Genomic DNA, 25,422 nt, shown 5'->3' on the forward strand with positions numbered 1-25,422 from the left:
CTGCGTGGAAGCCTTCCGATGCGAACATCGACACATTTAGCAACCCTGATTTATGGATTACACCCACCCCCAACTATTGTTTTTTTTTTTTTAGTAGCTGTATACACACCTACCTGTCATTTGGAACCCACGAAGCTCTCATCTTTTGCACCCGTGCAATCCATTTTCATTATTATTCAGATGATATGCGATCGCAGCCAAACCGCCTCCTCGTCCGATCCACTTCTGCGGCGGAGATGAGCCACCCCGGCTGAGCCGGCCGCTGGCCATGTCGGCCAGGGTGGGTCATTTTCGTCGCCGAGGTGGCTTACTACGGCGCCGAGCCGGGCCGCTTTACAGCAAGCCGTCACAGCAGCCTTCGCGGGCGAGCCCCATGTGGAAGCCGTCCGATGTGCACATCGACACATTTAGCACCCCTGTCATATGTACGCAGATCTTTTGTTACATTATGAGAGTTGGTTTACGTGGTCCGCCCCAAACTATTATTTTTTTTAGTAGCTCTATACACACTTACCTGTCATTAGGAACCCACGAAGCTCTCGTCCTCTGCACCCGTGCAATCCATTTTTTGCGACGAACCGGGTCTCTTGCATACTTATGAAGGGTAAATCCATCCTCCCGAGTGTTCAAGCAATATCCAGCAATGCAACGAGTCGGCATTTTGGCTAACGCGAAGGAACAACGAGCTACCTTCCCGGAGGTAAAACTAATGGAAACAAACGAGTCCACTTGAGGGCGGTCCCGCCATGTGTCACTTCCTATTTCTTCTCGCAAACAAATCCCTTGAGAGGATTTTCATGGCGGGAGTTACACAAAGCTGTATACGTCAAAATGATGTTTTGTGGTGAAAAAAACGCATGGGCTCATATTGGCTGCCGATTTTTCAATAATAACATACTAAAATTCATCCATTTAATGACAATGGCTGATAGCGTGTTTTCTTGTACTGTAGTTGTTTCCACATACGCAGTGAGCTAAAGTTAAAAAAAAAAAAATACGGCTGATGTCTTTTTTGACTGAAACTCCCGATCGCGATCGACGCATTGAGCACCCCTGTGTTAAATGCTGTTTTTCTCAGTTTCTCATAACGTTAGCTGTAGCTGGTGCTGGTTCACTACAATCTCCACTTAGCTGCAGCGCCCCAAAAATCAAAAATACGCAACAGAACTGAATCTGTGCATAGCGCACCGTGATTTGTCAGGTGCTCACTGTAGGCACATTGTTTTTTTTTACTTTCCGCCGCTGCACCACTCTCACGATCCCCTGAGGAAGAGCACACTCCAGCTAATGGCGGCGGAAGAACATTAGCAACTTGTAATTTCCGTGGCATCAAGTCGCATCTTCCGCTCGCGCCCGCCGCTTACGTCCTCCCGTCGCCTGGCCACATGGAAGCGACAGCGCAGCGAATAACAAATCATAAATGAACCTCCACCGGGTGTGCGGACTCCCGTTTGCCGGCTGGAGACGGCGACGCCGCGTGACGTCTCCCATAAATGATTTGGCTTTTCGTAACAGCGGAGAAATTCAGGTCCTGTCCTCTGTGTTCACTCAAGTGGAGTATATTATTGTCTGCGGCGGTCCCAGGGCTTTAACTGCCATCTTTGCTAAGCCGTTGATCTTGAGCATCACTGGCGTGATTAAGAACTACAGTAGCAATGTCCTCAATCACTCCCGCTTATGTACTTTGTATTATTGATATTGTTTTGAATTATTGAAAACTCCCGCCAGTAGTGGAGTTGGAGGGAGTCGCCAGGTTCCATCAGGGGTCTTTTGGGTAGACCCCAATAAGTCAAAAACAGTGAGACCCCGCCAATTACTTCTTGCTGCCGATACACAAATTCAGCTATTTTTTTCCACGGAACTTTTCGTCATCTGTTCGGGAATCTGCATATTTTGGGCTTTTCCTAAATGCCAGAAGATGGCGGTAAAGCCTCAACATTTTTGATGTGAATGCAAGTATGCAACACATCTCTCCTGTTTGTTTGTATCCGGAAGGAGGCTGGTTTTTAGTGTTGGGAGTAAGGGCTTGGCTTCCAGTTGACTATAGAGCTCGTGCACGTGACGTCACAATTTCCACGGCGCCATATTGCCGGTCCAACAGAGCTGCTCGACAGTGTGGGAGACTTTGAACCGGAGGAGAATATTTACAATACCCGAGACCTGTTGTGCTGTTGGTTGTCACAACAGACTAGACAGATATTTAAAGAGGTCATTCTATGGAATACCAGATGAAAAGACCAGAAAATATCGAAACCAGGGGTCATTTATTTAAATATTAGTATTTATATTCAATACTTGCTGAAAAGATCGATGGATTCCGGCAAAGGTTAACGTGTCGCCAAACACACTCCCGCGTTCACGACCCGTCAAAACCATCACTATGTGGGATTTATTCCTGATGAGAACAGATCCAGCAACCAAGCACTCTTATGCGTCCAGACTTTTCTACGCTTTCAAACTTTTCCGTGTAAATCTGGACTACTTACTCACCAGATCCATGTGTAGATCCACTTGTCCAAGACAAGCGGAAGCGAATTAAGAGTCCAATTTCTTATGGGCGAAAACATTGACTTAGATATTAAATACAGGTCCTCTTTGCTGAGTTTATTTAATTTTTCCACGTAACGTCGTTTTATTTTCACCTTCTAAATGTCTGACGGTATCGGACAAGACTCTGGACGTCGTGCGACAAGACGTATTTCCGTGTCGTCTCCAACTGACTTAGCATTGAGCAATGCTTAGCTTGACCGGGAATATGGCGAGGTAAACAAAAGTCATGTGATTTTATGACGTAGGTGCACGAGGTAATTCTTTAGTATAGGCAACTTTTAAAGAAAGTTTTGCTTCTGGTGAGCGGTAGTTGCTGTATTGAGCTTCCACATGGATGATGTTTGCATATTACAGAGAATTGGATGTGTCTTCCCTCTTGTATAGTTTTATTCCAAAATTTTGTTCATACATTATCCATTTCCCTCTGTGGATATGGTGGGTTTTCACGTCATACACATCACATTCATCCTTTTTCTGTTATCAATCATTAAATATACTGAAGTGTAGAACACTGTCAGAACAGATGGCGTCCAGAGCCTTAATGGTCCATTATGATGTCTCAAATCATCAACACGAACATTATCAAACTCTAAAGGGCCTCACTCCAATTATTGCGTACTCTCCCTTTTACCTAATAAGAGGTTAAGGCCTTGAGGAGTTGTCCGTGCATCGTCTCAAAGAAAGACCCACAGTTATTTTATTTTTTTTTCCTTTGGCAGAATTTGTATGGGAGCTCATTAGTTCATCAAATTGGTTTTATAGTTCAGTCTAATTTGTGTGCGGCGATAATGTGACAATGATCCCGCGTCAAGTAACGGCACAAATTGGGCAGGGGAAAAAAATGAAGTCCTTTATCTATTATATTAGTTTGTGTTAAGTTTGTACAAACAGTCATTAATGAACCTTGAAGAGATTCCACGGCTTAAGACCAAAGGCAGACTAAAAGGCTCATTTGAGATAAGAAACATTATTTTAAGGCAGGTTTCTGGGAACGTGGGTGCTCCTTGGATTAGACCAACATGTAATACAGAGGCTGGCCAGGCAAGTTCTTGTTGTTACTTTGAAGACTTTCCAAAATTCACACCAGCTATTCGGTCTTGCGTTCCATTCTGCATTTATACAAGCTCCTGTCGTCTTATTTACATTGCTCCAGGATGCAGTCGTTACAGAATAACTACGGGTATTTTTTTTTTAGGAATTATCATTAAAACCACTAAAGGCAAGTCATATTTTCTGTTCTTCACAATGTTTCCCAAACCCCCCCCCCGCAGAAGAAGCAGGCCTCCAGCTTGGACCGCATTACTCTCTACGGTCTGATGGTGAAGCCCATCCAGCGCTTCCCGCAGTTCATATTGCTCCTTCAGGTATGCCAGCGTTTACCAGATGCTACACGTTGAAGGTCGTCATCAATTTTTTTTGTAGTCAACGTTGAGCCGATGATGGAGTAATCGATAGTTATGTACATATTTGAAGTTATCCACTCGGTGCATGCGCTCCTCCCCACCGATCCCCTCATCCAGTCGCTTTCAGACCCCTTCACTGCCTCGCCGACAGTAGGAAATCGCAGACTATCTCAATTCACATAACACAACCGTGAGGTCGCTGCTCGCTACAGTTCCATAATTTTAGAAACATTTCAAGCTTTGTAATAAAGTCTTGTGGCCACCCCTGCTACTGACGGTGGATTCATACTAAAGTTGCAGACATTCTGATTGTCTGTGAGGCGGTTGAAGCTGTCTGAGTGTGATTGTGGGTCAAAGGTGAGAGGACTGGAAAGAGGAAGAGTAGAGAGTTTGCCTGCGGGATGAATTCTTGAAAGAAACTTGCCCTGGTTTAGCCTCGTTTTTGTTGATTTTGTTATTGTATAGTAATGTTAGGTTTATTACCTAACTTGCTGGAATGGTTGCACAAATAACGGACAAGAACTCGTCTTTCTTCTGATCAGGAGGATGTGAGAGGCAGGGCTGTTACAGTCTCCAAACACCTTCTGAACCAGCCTCTCAGGTCCTTTTTTTTTTTTTTTTAAATTAGAAAACACACAAGGTCAAAAGGAGGGGTGAGCAGATGAAATGAACAAAGGTACAGTTTTGGTGATGATGTGGCGCATTCTTTGTTTATGATGGAGTTGTCCTTGGCCACTTCTTGGAAGATACTGTTGCATCTGTGTGTAGGAGATCGTCCTGTGAACAAGACTCTTCGAAGCAAGGATGATATTTTGGCTTTGTTGCAAGTCCATAATAAATATATTAACGATAATTCCAACAAGTAACAATCTCATAGTAACGAGCTACATTGCGGTTCATTTTCAAAATGAGCTTGTTGTCATTTCAAAACCAAAACACAGAGCTGGGCGTAAGTCACAAGTCTGAGTCTTTAGGTTTTGCGCAAGCCGAGTCAATTCCTCACTAAATTTCTCGAAAGTCGAGTAAAGTTATGCTTGTGTTATGCAAGTCATAAATCGAGTAATTAAATCTTGCTCATTTGCAGCACACGGGATATTCACACACGACCCAATTTGCATTCACTTGATAGAAGAGTATCCGCTAGGATGAAGGGCAAAGTTTATAAAACAGTGGTGAGGCTGGCCATGATGTACGGATTACAGACGGTGGCACTGAAGAAACAACGGGAAGCAGAAATGGAGGTGGCAGAAAGGAAGATGTTGAGGTTCTCCTTCGGAGTGACCAGAGGTTGGATAGGATCAGAAATGAGCTCATTAGAGGGACAGCCAAAGTTGGATGTTGTGGAGACAAGGTTCGATGGAGCAGACTTCGATGGTTTGGACATGTTCAGAGGCGAGAGAGTGGGTATGTTGGTCGAAGCGTGCTGAGGATGGAGCTGCCAGGCAAAAGAGCGAGAGAAAAGAAAAGGTTGATGGATGGACATGAGGACAGTGGGTGTTCGAGAGGGAGATGCACGAGATAGGCTTACATGGAAAAAGATGAGACGCTGTGGTGACCCATAACGGGAAAGGCCGAAAGAAAAATAAGTAGACCCACTTTGCATTCACTACCTGTACTTGCATTGGACCTCTAATGTCGGTCAGTGATAAAGTGCCGCCTCCGTGAGTGAAAAATACCAACAATTGCTTTGAATGCCTCGTCTAGGACATGCTGAAGAACACGCCCAAGGGCCACGTGGACCGCCTGCCCCTGCAGCTCGCCCTCACTGAGCTGGAGACGCTTGCCGAGAAGCTGAACGAGCAGAAGCGGGTCGCCGACCAGATAGCGGAGACCCAGCAGCTCGCGCGCAGCGTCAGCGATCGTCTTCTCAGTAAGGTGACCGAGCCTATCAGACATATTTGAGTACTTTTGAGTGACATTGTGACCTGAAAATGGAAAAAAAACACACACACAGCATCTATTTTTTGATAGCACCCGGGTTGTCGGACTGTCGCTATTGAATTTTTCTCTCATATTGATTGTTGGTCAAATAATCAAATATTAATATATTTTTTCCTACAAACATACATTTTAGTCCAATTTAAGAGTGATGGTCTTTGATTTTTAAACTAGAATGTCTAGAACTGGGGTGCTCAATGCGTCGATAGCGATCGACCAGTCGATCGCGAGGCAGTCTTGGTCGATCGCGGGACGGCGTGCCACAAAAATAAATAAATGAAAATCACCCTATGTTCCCTCTAAACTGCGCGCGTTCACAATTGCCGCTGATTGATGCAGTCTCAAATTGAAAGTATAACATACATCTATTCAGTTTGTGGCATTTTGCAATGTGATTCAATGAGTGAGGGATGACGCGTTGTTACATCCAATGGCACAATTCACATACGTAGTATAAAAAAATGAAAGGAAGAAGCCACTGGTTTCTTTTAGGCAGCACATGGAACTTTCTGTAACAACGGCCGCTGCTCCGCCACACTCTTTTTCCTAGTTTACCTTACACCTGCCCCCCATCCCCGCTCTTAAAGACGTATACTCATAATAACAAATGTTACAGTACTTACGCAGCCCATCAATGTGTTTTATAATGACAGCGTCCACCACCGCTGCTCTAGTTAGCAACACAGTCTGGTGGGCAACGTAGAGCAAAGACGAGCTAGACATGCTGCTTATGTTTACTTTCGATATTAATAGAGAAAGTTAAAAAAAGAAATGCTGTTTTTTCAAGATGCAATGACTGTCGGAGTATGTGAATAAGCGAAGAAAAAGTGGTGAAACTGGATGAGATTCTCTCTTTTCTGAGTGGGAAAGGTCTGGTCTGAAGCCAAAGTAGAAAGTGCAGGATGAGATGGTGTGTAATTTTAAAATTTCACCTTGGCACAGCCTTTTGAACGCACAGACAATACTGTGCAGAAAAAGCTAACTCTGTATTTTAAATATAGGAAGCAATGTAACATTAACCTTAAAACGGTTTGGGAGTATACCCCCCCACGCCCCCCTCCCCCCATAGCTCGCGAGAGGCTGCCTGCTTGAAAAGTACATCTTGGGGTAAAAAAGACTGCGCACCCCTGGTCTAGAATTTCAGACAGCAAAATGGTAGTTGTTAATCGGTATGCAATCGTGATTAGCATTAGCACGTTAGCGGATACATTTTAGGTCAACAAACATTAACTTTCGTTCAGCACACTCATAAATGAGGTTTTAAGTGCATTACACACCAGCTTCTCTTGCCAAAAGTCAGCCGGGATCGACTCCAGCTTGCTCGCTGCCCCGATGCCGATCATGCTATAGAAAACGAATGCATGTCGGAATTTGTCTGAATCATCCCAATTCCCGCGGGCCCCGGAGGACTTATCTTGTCATTTTTGTTTTCCTTCAGTGCGCAAAATAATACTTACGCAGTCAATTTAGTTTTAAGATGGAATTTATCGACAGTCAATTCCACACATACGCCAGAGTTTGAATTATCAGCGCTGATCTCTAGTGGGGAGATCTTTTTTAATTTGGATAAACTTGACATTGACGTCTCTTATCGCAGCCACTCTCCATTAGCTCCCCGAAATGACGGTCCTGCGACTGCATTCCTCAAGGAATGCAGCACTTTATAGAATTAGACGCTAAATGGCACGTTTAATCATCATCGTTTTCTTTGGCGTGGTTGCATCACCCACCACCACCGCCACCCTCAACCCACCCCTCTCCTCCCTCCCCCCGGTCAGCTTTCCAGGCCTGCGAGATGAGCTGATCGGCCCGATTCGCTTTTACTCCTCACGCCCAATTCACCGCAGTGACGCTGCAGTGAGGGAGACCGCCTCTTCCCCGATTGCCCCCATAACCGTCAAATGAAATATTCATTCTTTGCCTCAAACTGCCTACGCTGGCCAGATTGAACAGATAACAGCGAGAGCCCGAGTGTGTATCGCACCCGCGCACACATAAATGTGCCGCAAACCCCTTTGTGCCCCTATACTGATGGCTTTGAGTAATACGGTCATACATGAAGGAAGCCATTAAACCACCGAGACGAGCTCGGCACGCTGCTTGTGTTTACTCTCGGTAATAATGGCCAAAGCAGAAAAAAAGAAATGCTGTTATTTTAAGATGCAACGCCTGTCGGAGTCTGTGCAAATAGAAGAAAAAGCCGTGAAACTGGACGAGATTTTGTCTTTTTCGAGCGAGAAAGCTCTGGTTGTGAAACCAAAGTAGAAAGTGCAGGATGAGATGGTGTGTCATGTTAAAATTCCACCTTGGCACACCCTCAAGGATGAAAGCACAGTGCACAAAAAGCTAATTCTGTAATTCATGTATTCTGTATTGGAGCAAAATAAGGTTAACCCATTCATGGGGAGGTTGGCAATTTTTTCCCTTATTGAGATAAAGTCTCCTAACAGGCCACAATCAAGGAAGGAACACTTTTTCGTTTAACGCATAAAGCAAAGGGCAAAAAGATGTACACTCTCGCGGGCATGTTATCAGTTCTGTGAAGTTGTACATGCTAGAGATATGCTTATTAATTCATTCTTATTCTAGAATGACACTTATCATTAATAATACTGATGGATTAGCATTTTGAAGACAAACTTGGTTGCATACTGACCTTTCTTCTCTTGGAAAACGCTCCATGTGTACTTGAGGCAGCCATGTTGGGTCAGGAAGGAACAGGAAATAACTCCATCCTAATTTTGACCGATGAGTTACGCTCCCCTGATACCAAATTATGGCTTCAGATTAAAACACTTCAATATTTTGATATACTGAAGGATATAATGCGTGAAAATCATGACGTCCCAAAAATGGGATGCTGCCCACGAATGGGATTTAGTTACCTGAAACCTGTTTGGGAGCATCATTCAGTTGTCAGCATGCCATTGCAAAAGATGTTGTGCAAGCAATAATTCAGTTTTACACCAAGAAAAACCGACCAGGATATCATTGTGAATTAAAAAGAATAAATGAAATAAAGTTGCAAGCGCGCCCGTGGATCAGCTGGAAAGCGTTGACCTCACAGTTCTGGGGTCCCGAGTTCAATCCCGGACCCGCCTGTGTGGAGTTTGCGTGTTCTCCCCGTGCCTCCTTAGGTTTTCGCCAGGCAATCCGGTTTCCTCCCACATCCCCCCAAAAATATGCAATATTAATTGGACTCTCTAATTTGCCCCTAGGTGTGATTGTGAGTGCGGCTGTTTCTCTCAATGTGCCCTACGATTGGCCGGCGACCAGTTCAGGGTGTACCCCGCCTCCTGCCCATTGACAGCTGGGATTGGCTCCAGGAAAAATGGATGGATGGAAATTAAATAAAGTTGGAAGCTGGGCGGAACCTTGGATCAGTTCGAAAGCGTTTGCCTCACAGCTCTGGGGTCCCGAGTTCGATCCCGGACCCCCTGTGTAGAGTTTGCATGTTATCCCCGTGCCTGCATGGGTTTTTTTTTCCGGGCATTCCAGTTTCCTCCCAAATCCCCCCAAAAATATGCAACATTAATTGGACCCTCTAAATTGGCCCTAGGTGTGATTGTGAGTGCGGCTGTTTGTCTCCATGTGCCCTGTGATTGGCTGGAAACCAGTTCAGGGTGTACCGTTGACAGCTGGGATTGGCTCCAGCACTCCGCGACCATTGTGAGGATAAGCAGCTAAGAAAATGGATGGATGTAAGTTAGAAGCGGCCTTTCAAATTTATAGTTCATAGCGGGCCTTGTTTTGTTAGGATTGTAATTTTTGTGTAGTTAAAAGAATGTAAGTTTGTTGACATTTTCATTGTAAGTTTGCAAAAACACAAAATTGTTCTGATGGGAATGTAAATGCTGTAATCTAAATCTTTTAATGAGCACTGACACATCTGATGTTGGTCACAGAGGTCAGAGAAAGCGCTCAGGAACTTTGTGTATCTGCTCAGACACCAAAAACTTAGAGGGAACGTTGAGCGGCAGAAGCACTCAGGCCCTACTCGAGTATAAGTACCGATACGAGAACGATGCGAGAAAAAAAGTCCGGTGGTAGTTTGAGATTCAAGCGACTCGAGTCTTTCGGGATACGAGCCGTCATCTGGCCAATTATGTTCAGGTTTTGGCTTGAAAGCAAACATTTGACATTCAAATGTTGTATAGCCAGTTAAATTAAATCCTCAACGAGCAGCACTTTGGCAGATTGTGAATAATTCTTTCATAAAAACGTGGCCTCAAGCTATGAGCACGAGTTTCCCATTTGCTGTTTGTTGTTGAACTGATTAATGGCATTTCAAGACCTGAGATCGATAAAACAAATCAAACTTGTATCTCAAGTGTACTGATTGAAATCCTTTTAAGTCAAGGTAAAAGACATAAATAACCAAAGTAAAACAGCAAAAATCTACTTTTGCTGTCTATTAGATCCAACACCTATATTGACAACACGGCACAATGGCAGAAAGAAACTATACACATAAAAATTTCCCCCATTATGAACTTGAGCATGTCACTGCCGGCAGCCTCGCTTCTAAACACACAAAAGCTGACACACTGATTCAAAACTCATCAAAGAAGTGGAATGAAGAGATAAAAAATGCTCTCTGGTGCTTGAATTGTGTGCCTAGATAAGTCAATATACCGCAAACGCTATACATCTGTATCCATTCTTCCATGCATAGAATGATCTCAAAAACTCTCGAGTCCTATATAGCGGCCTCGTGGCAAGGCTGAGCTTTGATGTTTACAAAAACATGTTCGGTCCTTCAAAGAATACATTTTCTTTGAGACTTGTCAGGTCCATAGAAGTCATTTTCTTTGTCGCGGACTAAATTGGCCTTGATGTTACTTGTCGAAAATGTCTTGGTGTTGTCCAAAACAAATCCTGGTTCACTGAAGACTCACCTGTCTTCGGGTTTTACAAAAAAGCAACAATATGTTTGGATCATAGAGTGTCATTGTTAAATTGTCGTTAATGTTGAGAAAAACTTGTATCTTCTTCTTCTTTTCCTTTCGGCTTGTCCCGTACGGGGTCGCCGCAGCGTGTCATCTTTTTCCACCTAAGCCCATCTCATGCGTCTTCCTCTCTAACACCCACAGTCTTCATGTCCTCCCACACCACATCCATCAATCTTCTCTTTGGTCTTCCTCTCGCTCTTTTGCCTGGCAGCTCCATCCTCAGCACCCTTCTGCCAATATATTCACTCTCTCACCTCTGAACAGGTCCATGCCATCGAATTCTGCTCTCTCTAACCTTGTCTCCAAAACATCCAACTTTGGCTGTCCCTCTAATGAGCTCATTTCTAATCCTATCCAACCTGCTCACTCCGAGCGAGAACCTCGGCATCTTCATTTTTGCCACCTCCATTTCTGCTTCCTGTTGCTTCTTCGGTGCCACCGTCTGTAATCTGTACATCATGGCGGGCCACAGAACTGTTTCATCATCCTAGCAGAGACTCTTCTGTCGTATAGAACACCAGATACCTTCCGCCAACTGTTCCAGCCCGCTTGGACCCGTTTCTTCACTTCCTTGCCACGCTCTCCATTGCTCTGCATTGTTGACCCCAAGTATTAAAAGTTGTCCACGTCTTTTTGACAAAATCATATTCAGAACTTTGCTCGACAGAAAGGGCCGAATATACATCCTGAGCTTTTCCCTTTAAGACCATTTGCTATAGCGTAGTCCATGACTCTTTAGGCCACTTAAGGTTTTCAGCAACTTTCTCAAAGTAGAGGAAGTATTTATCAACTTCTTTCTCATTGAAAGGAGGGACCATTTTGGCATATTGTGTCATATCAAAAGATGAAGAACTAACTGAATCAGAGGACCTTTCAAGTTTCTTCAATTCATTCTCTTTGTCAAGTTCTAATTTTCCAAGTTCTATGTCTTTTCAGTTGAAGTTGTAATTCCAGTTTCTTTACTTCCAAAACGTCTGAAGTTTCCTCTTTTATCAAGGCCAAAATGTCAGGAACAAAAATTTCCTCATCAATGTAGTGATTCAGAACAATTTTAACAATTTGGAATTTCCTCACAGCAGGTTTGGCATCAAGTCGTAAATAACTAGCAAGTTGTCAGAGATCGGATTTGTGCAAATCACAGACTGATTCAGGAGTGGGGGATCTAATAAAGTACTCAAGATGAAACTCCGTTTTGCTGGCTACACAGTTTAAGTTGCAAATATGCCAAAAAATTAACAAAGGCTTCTTTTCTTTTCGGCTTGTCCCGTTAGGGGTCGCCACAGCGTGTCATCTTAGATGAACGCATATTTGTTTGGCACAGTTTTACGTCGGATGCCCTTTCTGACGCAACCCCTCTGCATCTAGCCAGGGAGAGAAGCTTATAGCACCTGGTATTCCCAGGCGGTCTCCCATCTGAGTACGAACCAGGGCCAAACCTGCTTAGATCAGGCGTTCTCAGGGTATCATGGCCGTAAGCCTTTGAAACAGATGTCTCAAAACTTGTATATTTGATTCATTTAAGGCTGTCTTTCTTTGGTTCATGGAAGACTAAATGGTTTGTCACCTCACCATCGAGCAGAGTTTACGTATTTATGGTCTCCGCCGTGCTAGTGAGTAGAAAATGGGTTTCGCGATCGTGAGAAAATGCCAAAGTTCACGGAGTGAACGGCAAAAGTCAGAATGTTCTAAAATGACTGGCATTATGGGAAACTGCTTTGAACGTGAATGAGTTAAAAACGAAATTGGCTTTTTTCACTTCTTTATTTTTTTACTATGGACATCACAACAAGTGCTTTAGTGCTAAATTCTCAACACTTGCCCAGAGAAAGTCGATACATGTATAAAATACAAGAAGCCAGACAAATTACAAGAAGATACCAGAAGTTAAATAAAATAGGTAGGAGGCTAAAGATTGAAGACGAAATGGACTTTGGTGTTCGGGCTTCCATAACTGTTTCATTTACATTGTGCCCCCCCCCCGGGGAGCAGAAAATCCATTTTCACATTCAACCACCACTTGGTATTTGCAACCTTCAGCTGAACTCATGTGAAGGACGCCGGTCTTTTTTTTTTTTTTTGTGCCCCTCTTCCCGCCTCCACTTGACCTGACCCATCCAAGTGTTCCTTGCAGCAGCTGAACCTGGAGCAGGGGTCTCTGGTCCAGTGCGAGACGCTCATCGAGACCGTGTACGGGGAGCGGGGACAAGTCCTCAAGTCCAAGGAGCGCAAGGTCTTCCTCTTCGACGACGTCTTAATCTGCGCCAACATAAATGTCAAGTAAGTCCCGCCGGGAGATGCGAAATTCCTCCCTTTTTCCACGCCGGGTATTTGCAGTGTGTGGAGTTTTTTTCCGAGGGAGACCGGCGGCAACTGGCAATTAGGTTACACGAGGCTCTAATGCGACGCTCTGAGGATATTCCGCCGTAGCACAGCAGATGTCTGCGAGGGGTTTTGGCTGCTATCTGAGCGTGCAGGAGTTCAGCCGGCTTTTTAAACAAACGCGAGAATTCCTAACGACAGCTGCAGGAGTCCTAGATTAGTGACTCCGGCTCGTTCCTATGAATCATCTATGACAGAACCATCAGTCTTATCTGGTAAAGCAAAGAGAGGGATTTTTTATTTATATTCCAGATTTTTTTTTTCTGCCTAAGACGCCGCCCGCTTGCAGCTCTTCTGTCAGACTAATTATCGCTCCATGTATCATTCCGCACAAGAGTAGCAAAGTTGACTTTGCCCGCCCTCTAGTATTCCGACAAACTGAGCGCGGTGTTGATTGTCTGCGTGATTGCACGAATACATGAATGGTAATGAGCTCCTCGTCGCAGCGTGCCGTCCACTTCTGGCTGGGAACGTGTGATGAGTCACATCCCAAGTCTAATTACAAAAAGCGCTCATTTGAAGTTCACGGAAGACGCGAAATTGTCTTCGGTGCTTCCCCAGACGCGTCGGGTTCGGGCAGTCCAAGACTGAATTGTGGTTGAAGTTGACAGAAATGTGTTCATTCAAGTCCGTTTTGTCGTTGGTGTTTGATCAAAAACAAACATATGTTTGCTTCCGTTTTTACAAAAACACACATTACATTTTTTGGCACATTAAATTTCGCTTGACATTTACAGTGTGATTAAGGTACGTTTACGAAATCACATACTCTTGAGGCTTGTTGAAGAGTTTTTCTTTGATGTTAGCAAAAACAGACAGGCTAGGTTCATTGAAGATTGACACATTGTTGCCATTTACTAAAACTGGAACGTTGGCTTCACAAGAAATGGTATTTAATATGCACAAAAAATAAACTTGACCAGAACACAGAATATTTTCATTGATGACCATTATTAAATTATAACTATCAATATTATGTCTTTAAATCCAGGTTGAAAACTCTTCTCTTTTCTCAAGCTTTTTAGAATATATCCACTTTTTCATCATATTACTTGCACTGTATGCGGTTTTAATTGTCTTTTTTTAAATATTTTCTTTGCCATTTTTATTGTTTTTAATCCTGTTTTAAATGTGTTATGTCTTTGTTTTCAAATGCCTTTAATCATATAAAGCACAATGAGTTACCTCGTGTATGAAATGCGCTATACAAATAAATTGGCTTTGCTTTGCTTCAGCAAAATACATTTCTTAGGTTGATAGCACACACAAAATTGTCATACAAAGACCCATATGTTAAATTCTTTGAAGACTTAATTGTCGTGTTTACTAAAATGTATGTTAGAGTTGTTGAAGACTATATTATCTTTGGTGTTTAAAAAAAAAAAACACATTAAGTGAATTCAATGTTTACTTGGAAAAAAACAACAACATTAAATTGTCATGAAAATGTACTCAAACGCATACTGTAGGTCACGTTAGACTTATAGGCCGGAAATTACGGTGGGTTTGTTGAGAACTGAACGGCTGGTTTGTGGCTTCACTATAATCCTCAAGTCACTCATCTCCCGCTAGGGGGTCTCCGGATATCAGCAGCCTGGTCCCGGTCGGCCCGAAGTACACCATGAAGTGGAGTGGCCCCTTGCAGCAAGTGCAGGTGGTGGAGGTGGGCCAGGAAGGTTGCCAGGGTAAAGACGCCGTCTTCCAGCAAGGTGCGAGCAAGCGGCAAGGTGGCGGACAAGCCTCAGGTGAGCTCAAGCCGACCGCATCGGTTTCACACGTTTGCCACAAGCGTCTCCTCCCATTTTCCTCCCAGTGCCCAATATTGAGATATGGAAGGATGCAAGGGCCATTTTGAAATAAATGAAATGATATATTGTTTGTATATTATGGACACATTAATTCCTTGAGATATGATTGACCCCGCTTCTGCATGTGCGCACCCATTAGGCAGGGATGGGAAATTTCCGACTTTTTCAGACCAAAATGACCATTCTCGAGATAAGCGCAAATCCGTTGGGAAAATTTCAGGGGGGGTAGGGTATCGTGCGCCTGCCTCTCGGCGGTGGGCTCCGAGCTGCAAGTTCAGCTTAGTGCTCGCACAAGCACGACTATCATAGGCCGTTCAAACTTGCTCGGGTGTGTAAACAGTTTCATTTTGCGACATAAACATTAAAACTTGTTTGCGGCAGATTACTCGATTGAACAACAAGAGTTACACGGTATAACGATCCAATCGTGTTAGTGGTTAATCGAGTTTCACCATTGCCATGTACATGTGTTCTCGGTTCTCAGAAATCGCAGTGTAACTTGTTAAGTTAGCCAAGTAATGGCGCGTGGGACTTAGCGCGAACTGAGCGACGGTGTGTTCAAAGTTTTACGATGGCGAAAGTGTTAGAAAAAAAGGATGAAGATCGAGCGAGGGCAATTGACAAGGATGCTGGAATCAAAAACTGTTTTAGATGGGCATTGGCTGGAAAATATCAGTGACATATGTAAATAATTGTATATAAACTATTCATTGAAATACTAAAAACTTTGAATTGATTAAATTCTTGAAGAGAAATATGGATAAAGCAGCCTACAGCACATATGTCGTAAGGTAATTTCTATTCATATTGTTCTAAAAAGTTGTGCTTCATCTCTAGACTATACTAATTCTATGAATAACTGACTGCATATCAAAAAGAAAATATAATGGTGTATCCATATTAAACAGTAAAAGAGAAACTCTTATATGTAATGTGCTTCAAATAAGTACAATAATTCAAGCATTGAAGAAATGAAACTGATATTTCAATGTTTGCTGTACTGGTAGAGCACCAAACAAGGGAAATTTTTTTCCACAAATAAAGTTAAATTCAGTGTTGAAATTAATGGTTTTGGGGCTAACAAATTGCTAAAACCGCTTAGCTTCAGGGGGCTTCGCCCCCATGGCCCGCGACGGGGCGCTGCCCCTGCACCCCGCTGAGGGCCTTCGGCCCCCGCGCCCCCGGCTACTTTTCCTAACCCTTTTTTCTCATTTGGCATTCTCATCCCTGATTAAGGAGTAGCACAATTTCTGTTGAAATGAAGCAAAACCTGAGGTAAAACCTGTTCCTATTAAAGATGTCATTAATTTATGCTTTTCTAAAGTACAATATTATAGACATTTTTTTGTGCCCGTTTCAATGGTTTTCAGATGAGTTTGCGATTGATTTTACTTAACCAGCGTAAGCCAAATCCACTGCTGTATACTATCAGCATTGTGGGCCAATTGTTGTTGGATGCCACGGACCTAAAAACAAATGCACTGTGGCCCGCAAATGACGACGTCGATTTGGACCCCCCACGAATCTCATCACTTGGGCTGACTTTTGGGATGACTCAGCACGCACGGCTAATCAGTTTCCATCCTCAAGTGCTCCGCGGAGGGCTGCAGACTCCTCGTCTCCGCTTGTCTCTCTGATTGAGGACGGTGTTTGCGGCAAAGGGATAGCGATGACGGCCACTTGTTCCCGCGCCAGCCCCGGGGGCGCTTTATCTTGAAGAGGGATGCGAGGGGCGGACGGCCGCCGCCGCCGCCGTCTCGTTTCGCTCTCTGATGGACCGCAAACACGTCCAGAGCGCGGTCATCAATCTGACGAGATTGTGCCGGCGTTCTCCGGGCCGAATTAGGGAGCCGGCGGGCGTTAGATGGGAAGCGATGGTCGAGGAACTTGTCCGATCCACGTTTGGCACTGCTGCGGTGCGTACCCTGCCAGTCCCGATTTCACTTGAATGTGACTGAGGACATCAGGACCCCGCAGGCGATAGATAGGGAAAGAGCCATGTGGCAAGTAGCTGAAAAGCCAGTGTAATTGCCTCAAAATAGCCCCACAGCACTCCCGTTATGACCCTAAAACGGTTTAATATAATTCCAAACCCATTTTCTTTTATAGATTATTGGTGTTTGTATCAGAGCAGAACAAAGGCACTTTTCACAAACAACCCAAGCTAAATTGAACCCGTCCCTGACATACAAAGATTTGAGTCTTTCAGTCCAGCGGTATCGCTTGCACTTACAGTGGTGCCTTGACTTACAAATGATCAGATCTAGGAGTTTTTGGAGAACTAGATTCAACTCCCCACACGACGGGCAGCGGTTTGTCTGATTGTGAACAATCTTCAGAAAAACAAAAGCGTCGAGATGTTTGTTGCCACTCCTAGTTGGAGTTTAGTGTCAAAGTAAACATCAAACAAAGAGAATTACACTTTTTAAAACAAGCACATAACTCCAGATCAATGAAGTGAATTTGGATAATTTGCTGCAGCAGATCTGCTAATCTCTCATGGCACATGCACATAGATGTGACAAATGTGTCCTGATTATTATGATTGTTGCTTTCACTGTTTATTCATGATCAATATCACCGCGGAGAATATAGAACGACTGTAGGACGAGAATTAAGCCCCAAAGTCCTTATCTTCTGGCCGTCCCCCGATGACGCCTGCCGCGTCTGAGAGCGTTTATCTTCTGACGTCTTCCAGTAGGCTTTGTGCGCGGATCAGGCAAAGGGTTTACATTCATCTATTCTCGCGACAAACCTTTGAAATCCACCGGAGAGCCTCGACGTCGTCACACCTGCGGGACTTAGTGCGGACAAAGCCGAGGTTTAGGGCCGTCCGGCTCCGGGCTGGCGGTCGCCTGCGGACGACCGTTTGCCTGTGTGAAAATTCACATCGGGGCCTCACAGGATTACGCTGGATTACAACTCAGCACATTCACCTCAGGAGGATTCGGCGGGTTTTACCTTGCTCAAACCGAGGCCGGGATGGTACCGTTCTGATCCTTGGTGTGTATGACGTGCTAAAGCAAGAGCTTTCTTTTCTGAGGCGTTCACTTGTTTTTCTTTTTCTATCACCTCACATTGAAAAACAAAGTTCACTCATTTATTGCATATTTCTGGGGAAAATCAGATCTGCTGAGTTACAATAAAAACTATATTTACCCGTTTGAAAATACACAAAATCGTCCGACAAGTTATTGGACGGTTTCAATTGTTTAGCTGGCTGGGATAGGCTCCAGATTTCCTGCAACCCTTGTGAGGATAAGCGGAAAAGATGATGGATGAATGGATGTATCCAAGAAAGCGGCGCGCCCAGTATAGTGTTGAACTGCATAGTTATAGTAATTCCCTACTTGTGTTTAAACCAGTTTGCCCGTTATTCACTATAAAACTCACCTATTTTCTGTTTTTCTGCCCTGTTTAACAGAAAAGTAGTGCCTTGACGCCATCTGGGCATTTACAAATCTTTTATCGTCTTTTTTTTGAGGGGGTGGGGGGGGGGGGGGCTTTCACATGCATATCACTTTTCTACCATCAAAGTTCCCAAAGCGGTTCAAAAGTGTCCCCGCCTATTGACCTCCTCATGACACAGCGTCAGGAGTACCTGGGGGTTCAGTTTCTTGCTCTTGGACAGTACGACATAAGGCAGGGGTGTCAAACTCATTTTTCTCTTGTTGTCTTTCCCCCAGAGGGCCATTATGACCGTGAAACAAAAACATTTTGTCGTCTCATCATATTTACATCATCAATTTATGAACTAGTTTCGGAATCAGAAATCAAGTGTGTTTCATGTGTTTTTCAACTATTCACGTTTTGGTAACACAAAGATGCTCATCATATCTCAACATAATTATTTATGATATATGCCAATTTGAAATTTGAGTGCAGATTTTCACTAGAATCACGAAAATCGACTCTAGATTTTGCCTTCGCGGGCCACGTAAAATCATGTGGCGGCCCAGATCTGGCCCTCGGCCCTCGAGTTTGACACCAGTGACCTAAGGGCTCAGCATTAAACGGGAAGGCCGGAGCTGAGATTCGACCCGCCGACCTCAGAATTGTGAGGCGGACGTGGTAATCACCGCCCCATGGAGAAACCCCGACTCGGCGAACCGGTGCATGCGTTTAAGCGATTCAGCTGCCACCCCGAAAACTCCCCCCCTCCCCCAGAGTTCCCTGTGTCAGGGCTTCCGTCGAAACCCAAGTCCTACGATAGAGCTCTTTAAATGAACATCTCAAGCCCGTCCAAACATCCTCTCGCTTCCATTCACGAGGATCGACAACGAGTCCCCGCGGAGGGGGGCCGCTAAGCCCACTTACAGCCTTTGAACTTCTTTGTTTATTACACGGCGGTCTATTACCCAGCGACGGTGCGCCACAACCCCTGCAGTCAAATGTACCTCGCGGATTTAATTAGGCGCTCTCGCGCCATCGATCGGAGGCGAGTGAGACTTTGAAGGTAGCGCCGGCCTGCGAAATCGATGCCGTGTTATGCGTTTAATAAGACACCTGCGTTCCTTTCGGCCCAGCAAAGGGCATCATAGAGCCGAATAACAGTTTCTGCATTCCGTGGCTGGAGCGCCGCTCCGTAATGATGACGATCGATCCAGACGCGCGTTGCGCCGCAACAACGCACGTTTTCAATTTCGACCTCGGCTGCTTGGGAAGACGACAGTGGCTTCTTTTCTAAACTTTCGTTTTTTTTTTTTTTTGTGTATCCCCCAAACGGCTGTTTCATGAAGCAACGTACACATGGAGGATTTAAGAGACATTTTTCACTTCTGCCTAGCATAGTTTAGATTTTTTTTTATATATATTCAATTCGGTTTGAACACATCTTTAACCAAAACGTTAAAAAAAAGTTTTTTAGAAAGTAAAAAAAACCTAATCAATTAATCAAACAAATCCCTTTATTGTCATTGTATAAGATAACGAGCACTACTTTTTTTAATGTGAATGTTTTTTGTTTTTCCGTTTTTTTTTTTTTTGGCGGGGGTTGACAAGATAAAAGCCCAGAGATCGGAAAAAAACAGGATGCGGGAGTATTGGAATACAAGATTTTATTGCAGTAGTCTGTCGTAGTGCAATCGTGGAAGAGCAAATTGGTCTTTTTGTCTGATTCGCGCATGACGTGTCATCTTTTCTCAGCTATCTCGTCTCTCTCATTGCGCCGACATGTTTATTTTTTTAAATAACTTTATTGCCCGTCAGACTTGTAAAATACAACAGCAAAAAAATATATATAAATACTACTATACGAAAATAAACTAGCTTTTGGATTCTGATGTACTACGCATAACGACGACACGGTGTAAATGTTTTTCTCTGACTCGATCAGTGATGCCGTTGATCAGATCGCTGAATTATGACATCAAAACCCATCGCCCGATCATCAATCTGATATGATTTCGATCAGGCCAATCAAATCGGTGTGAAATCTGATTATACCGCCCCCAGGTGGCTAAGGTGCTCACAGCAGAAGGCACAAAGCATACTTGGCCATTAAATCTGATTCTGGATTGAAACTATTGGAGAGGCTGTAATGTGCATCCATCCATCCATCCATTTTCTTTGCCGCTTATCCTCACAAGGATCGCAGGGAGTCCTGGACTTGATCCCAGCTGTGAACGGGCCGGAGGCGGGGTACACCCTGAACTGGTTGACAGCCAATCGTAGGGCACATAGAGACAAACAGCTGCACTCACAATCACACCTTGGGGCAATTTCGAATGCCCAATTAATATTGCATGAAGCCGGAGTGCCCGCAGACATTGGGAGAGCATGCAAACGCCACAAAGGCGGGTCCGGGATTGAACTCGGGTCCTCAGAACGGTGAGGCGAACGCTTCACCAGCTGAGGCATCTTACCGCCTTAAATACGTCTAAAGTTTTATTTTATTATGTCGTCACTGGGGATGGCGTAATAGATACATGTCATGAAATATGATTTGAGATAAGAGTGTTTTGCATTATGACTGTGGTTGAAACTCGTATCGCAAGTCACTCAAGCGGTGATACATTGCACAACAATGATAGCATTACAATAAAAGCGTATATCGATTTACTGCTTTTTAGAAATATGTTTAATTGAGCCAAATATGCTGTTAGCATCCCTTAAAGTTTCTTTAGCCGTATGCAACAGCCCGGTTTGTGGCAATACAGCATTCAATAATTCACTCTTCTACCAAACTGTATCAGTCAATTTTGTCGCTCAATTTTGTCATGCATAATTCTGCGCTTGAGATCTTTCGATGAAGGATACATGTTATGTCACGTGAAAGTGAAGTTGCTCATTCATTTAAATTACATCCATCGAGTTACTATGTCTGCCCCCCTCCCCCCACTTCATATTCAGATGCATTGTGGATTCATGAATAATGAAGCGTTCCAAGGAAATTGGCCTCGAAAAAAAAAAAAAAAACAAGAAACAGTTCTTCAAAATCTTTTTGCCGCTCAGAATCTTAATTGCGGTGTTCTGACGGCCGCCTCGAACGTTTCAGGTAAATCCATTCTGGGTCCTCCACGGCTCTACCAAGAACTGCAGGAGCTCCAACATGACCTTTGTGTGGTGGAGGATGTGACACTGCTGGTGGGCACCCTGGAGGGGACGTACCAGGTACCAACATCACACGGATGTTTTAAGATCAGTCATTCCTAACCCGGCTTCCATTTTGTTGTCCGTGTCAAATACGTGCTTTGGTTTGACACACAGCTTTTCAAATTCCCCTACATTCTTGCAACTGCATCTCGTTTCTTCTTATCAAGAAGGCGGGCGCAATATACAGCCCCCCGCCCCGACTGATGTAAGCGACGCCGCCGCTCTTCCCGCAGTGTTCAAATCAGGGCAGTTCCCATTAAGTAATCTGCGGTTGAGGATCATAGATGGGATGAACGGTGGAATTTGGTTCTTGGCAATCACAGAAGAGCCTCTCAGCCTAATGGCACCATCTTGGCCCCCCTGACCTAATAGACCAGCGTGTCCTCAGGAGACCGTTGGCCCGACATTCCACGTGGCGTGGCCGTCAAATAGAGAAAATGTTCAGCTGCTTCTGGAAATGGAATTGATTCCGTTTCGACTTGTGGGACCCGCCATCTGATATTCTTCCCGACAATATGAAACATTTATGGCGGTAGTCGCACAAGGCCATACAAGCTGGGGCTCGAGACCACTTAGTGTGAGTTCTGGGATACCTGCTTCCATTTGGGAGACTCACCCTCCTCTTGACACATTTGGACAGTTAGACGACGGCCCGGCGCAATTGCAAACGCACACAAACTGCGATTGAGCCTTGCCAGCTATTTATGATGCAGTGAAGAAAATAAGTATTTGAACACCCTGCTGTATTGCAAGTTCTCCCACATAGAAATCATGGAGGAGTCTGAAATTTTTATCTTAGGTGCATGTCCACCGTGAGAGAGATAATCTAAAAATTTCAAACCATGATGTCTTAGTGTATTACCAAAAGTCACCTTGGAAACGGTGGTCCCAGCTCTTTTCAGGTCGTCGACCAAGTCCTGTCGTGTAGTCCTGCCCTGATTCCTCATCTTTCTAAGGATTACTGAGACCCCACGAGGTGACATCTTGCACGGGGCTCCACTCCGATTGAGACTGACCGTCATGTTTAGCTTCTTCCATTTTCTAACGATTGCTCCAACAGTGGACCTTTTTTTCACCAAGCTGCTTGGCAACTTCTCCGTAGCCCTTTCCAGCCGTGTGGAGTTGTACAATTTTGTCTCGTGGTCTGGGCCATGTTACAAGTTTGAGTCTTACTGATTGTACGGGGTGGACAGGTGTCTTTATGCAGCGAACGACCTCACAGAGGTGCATCTGATTCAGGATAATACGTAGACTAGAGGTGGACTAACAGGTCTTTGAAGGTCAGAATTCTAGCTGACAGACAGGTATTCAAACACTTATTTGCAGCTGTATCACACAAGTAAATCAATTAAAGAATCATACATTGTGATTTCTGGATTTTTCTTTGTAGATGATCTCTCTCTCATAGTGGACATGCACCTACCATGAAAATTTCAGACCACTCTGTGATTTCTAAGTGGGAGAACTTGCAATAAAGCAGGTTGTTCAAATACTTGTTTTCTTTACTGCATGGTTTGAAACTATTAGAAGAAGAATGGACCCACCTCATTTTTTTTACATTATTGTTCAGCATTACAGTGAAGAAAATAATATGGAACTTTTTTTTGTCATAATTCCACTAATCGTATTTGGAGGAAGGTGAATGATGAGTTCCATCCCTGCTGTGAAGCTTGTAAGTGTCCATTTGGACAATTGGATTTAACAGAAGGCCGAGAAATAAAAATGTGAAGATATAGTCCCCAACATGAGTCATCCCTCGCGGGCACACAATCCTCATACTGATCCGAGTGAAGTAAAAGCCAACCTTCATCCGATCACCTTGCAAATGTGTTCCAAAGTGAGGAACTGTGTGACCTTGTGATGACGAGACCGCTGACTGCGGGCCATTTTGTTCCCAAACCCAGCAACAAGTTGGAACTCATGTTTACTTTTCTCTCCCATCAAAGAACCTGAACACCACAGTGGCCCAGGACTGGTGTCTGGCTCTGCAGAGGCTCATCCGGATCAAAGAGGAGCAGATCCAGTGTGCCAACAAATGCCGCTTACGCCTGCAGGTGCCCGGCAGGCCAGACAAGTGAGTACAATAACGCGCGCAGATAACTGTGGCTCTGGCTTCAGTCGGTCCATTATGTCGCATCCTGTCACTTTGTAGCCACGTCTGTTAGGAGTGGATCCACACAAAAACTCTGGAGAACTCGTGCTCAAAAAGACCCAGGAGGTCTACCATTTGAGAATTGCTCACATGCTTTTTCATAGCACCGTACATATTATATATGTGGATTGTTGTGATGTCGTATGGCTGCCTTTGTATCCAGTTTTTTTCATGTGGATAAATGCTGTATATTTCTCACAGAAACCACTCTAAGTACTGTATTGAATCCTGTTGGGGTCGCGTTACGCAGCCAAGCGTGCTTGTCGAGAAAAGAGGAGTTAACAGAAGTGCTATTTCGGACACGACGCAGGAAGCGGGAAAATGAAATAATGGCGGAGGATAATGGATCCCATTTTCCGGCCGCTGGCGGAGAAAAGCGCAAGAATGAGACGGGGCGAGGAACAATAAAAGACACTGATTGGGATGGAGACGCTTGAGTCCTGCTGAAAGAGACGAGAAGAAGAAGAAGAAGAAAAGGCGGTGATGAGTGACCTTCACCGTGAAAGGCTCGGAGCGCCGACTGCCCTCGGCGCGGAGCTGAAGTGACGGCTCGAGCGTACGCGTTGGTCGGACCCGCGTCTCGCGCTTTCCTCGTCGGCTGTCGCGGGCAGACCCGCTGGGCCAATCTGCTTACTCGCGTGTTTGATGGCGCCAGATGTTCCCCTCACGTGAGCGCGTCCCTGTTTTCTGAGGTCCTTGAACACAGGGGTTCTGGAACCTTTTGAGTCCAAGGGTAACGTTATGTACGTGGGCTGCGTGGTATAGCTCGATGGTATCAATTCGGCTGATGATGAAGATTTGGACAATGCAGATCGGTTGTCGGTGTTTTCATCGTATCTCCCTCGGTGTGAAAATTGCTTCAAGCATGTCTGAGCACGTTGATCAAGAGCATCCATCCGTCATCCAGCCATCCATTGTCCAATCAGCTTATCCTCACAAGGGTCGCGGGAGTGGCTCACTTCACTACACCCTGAACTGGTTGCTCAACAATGAACAGAAAACTAAGAGGTGAATTCATCAACATTTAGCACCTAGCGTGAAAATAATAAGCGGCCAAACAGGAAATGAATCAGCATGTTATTTCATATTAGCAGTTATCTGTGCTCATTTGCACCTCTCTGCACCGTAGACTCCAGAGCTTTGATTTAGATTTTTGCGATCGGTTTTTGCCCTTAAAAAAACTTTTGCACGTGACGTCACCATTTTCACGGCGCCATAAAAACAGCCGCGGCCACACCTTAAACTTCGGTAAACCTCTCCCGACACTTTTTTTATTTTTAATATGCATTGTCCTCAAATGAGTCCAATCCATATTTAACAAAAAAAGAAAATAAACCGTCGGTCACACAGATATTTACGTAGGTTAATGTGTGACTGCAACACGCTTCCGTGTACAGGGGCTGAAGCCTATCCCAGCGGTTTATTTTCTTTTTTTAAATACGCTTTGGACTCATTTGAGAACATTGCATATTTAAAAAAAAAAAAAAAAAAAAAGTCCGTCACGGAGAGGTTGACCGAAGTTTAACGTGGCCGCAACGCCCTTCGTGTACGGAGGAGCCGACTTGCTGTATTTTTTTTTATACAATCATAGTTCATGAATGTGAGTTTTTGTAAAACCAGGCTTCATTTATTGAAATATTGGTATC

General features: G+C 44.4%; 1 protein-coding gene across 3 annotated transcripts in view; it reads left to right on the forward strand.

Moving 5' to 3' along the window:
- The window catches only part of arhgef10la (Rho guanine nucleotide exchange factor (GEF) 10-like a), a 157,120-nt gene that overhangs the window by 41,788 nt on the left and 89,910 nt on the right, over positions 1 to 25,422 (forward strand). For 2 of the 3 annotated variants that reach the window (XM_061832610.1, XM_061832612.1), the window contains 6 exons: positions 3,822 to 3,914; positions 5,658 to 5,828; positions 12,975 to 13,120; positions 14,795 to 14,967; positions 21,527 to 21,642; positions 23,571 to 23,698. In XM_061832610.1, coding sequence (XP_061688594.1) covers positions 3,822 to 3,914; positions 5,658 to 5,828; positions 12,975 to 13,120; positions 14,795 to 14,967; positions 21,527 to 21,642; positions 23,571 to 23,698 — 827 coding nt within the window. The remainder of the gene's footprint in view (positions 1 to 3,821; positions 3,915 to 5,657; positions 5,829 to 12,974; positions 13,121 to 14,794; positions 14,968 to 21,526; positions 21,643 to 23,570; positions 23,699 to 25,422) is intronic. The other variant, XM_061832611.1, reaches the window with a different exon arrangement.

The sequence above is a fragment of the Syngnathoides biaculeatus genome, chromosome 10 (assembly GCF_019802595.1).
Source record: "Syngnathoides biaculeatus isolate LvHL_M chromosome 10, ASM1980259v1, whole genome shotgun sequence".
In the NCBI taxonomy this organism is placed as follows: domain Eukaryota; kingdom Metazoa; phylum Chordata; class Actinopteri; order Syngnathiformes; family Syngnathidae; genus Syngnathoides; species Syngnathoides biaculeatus.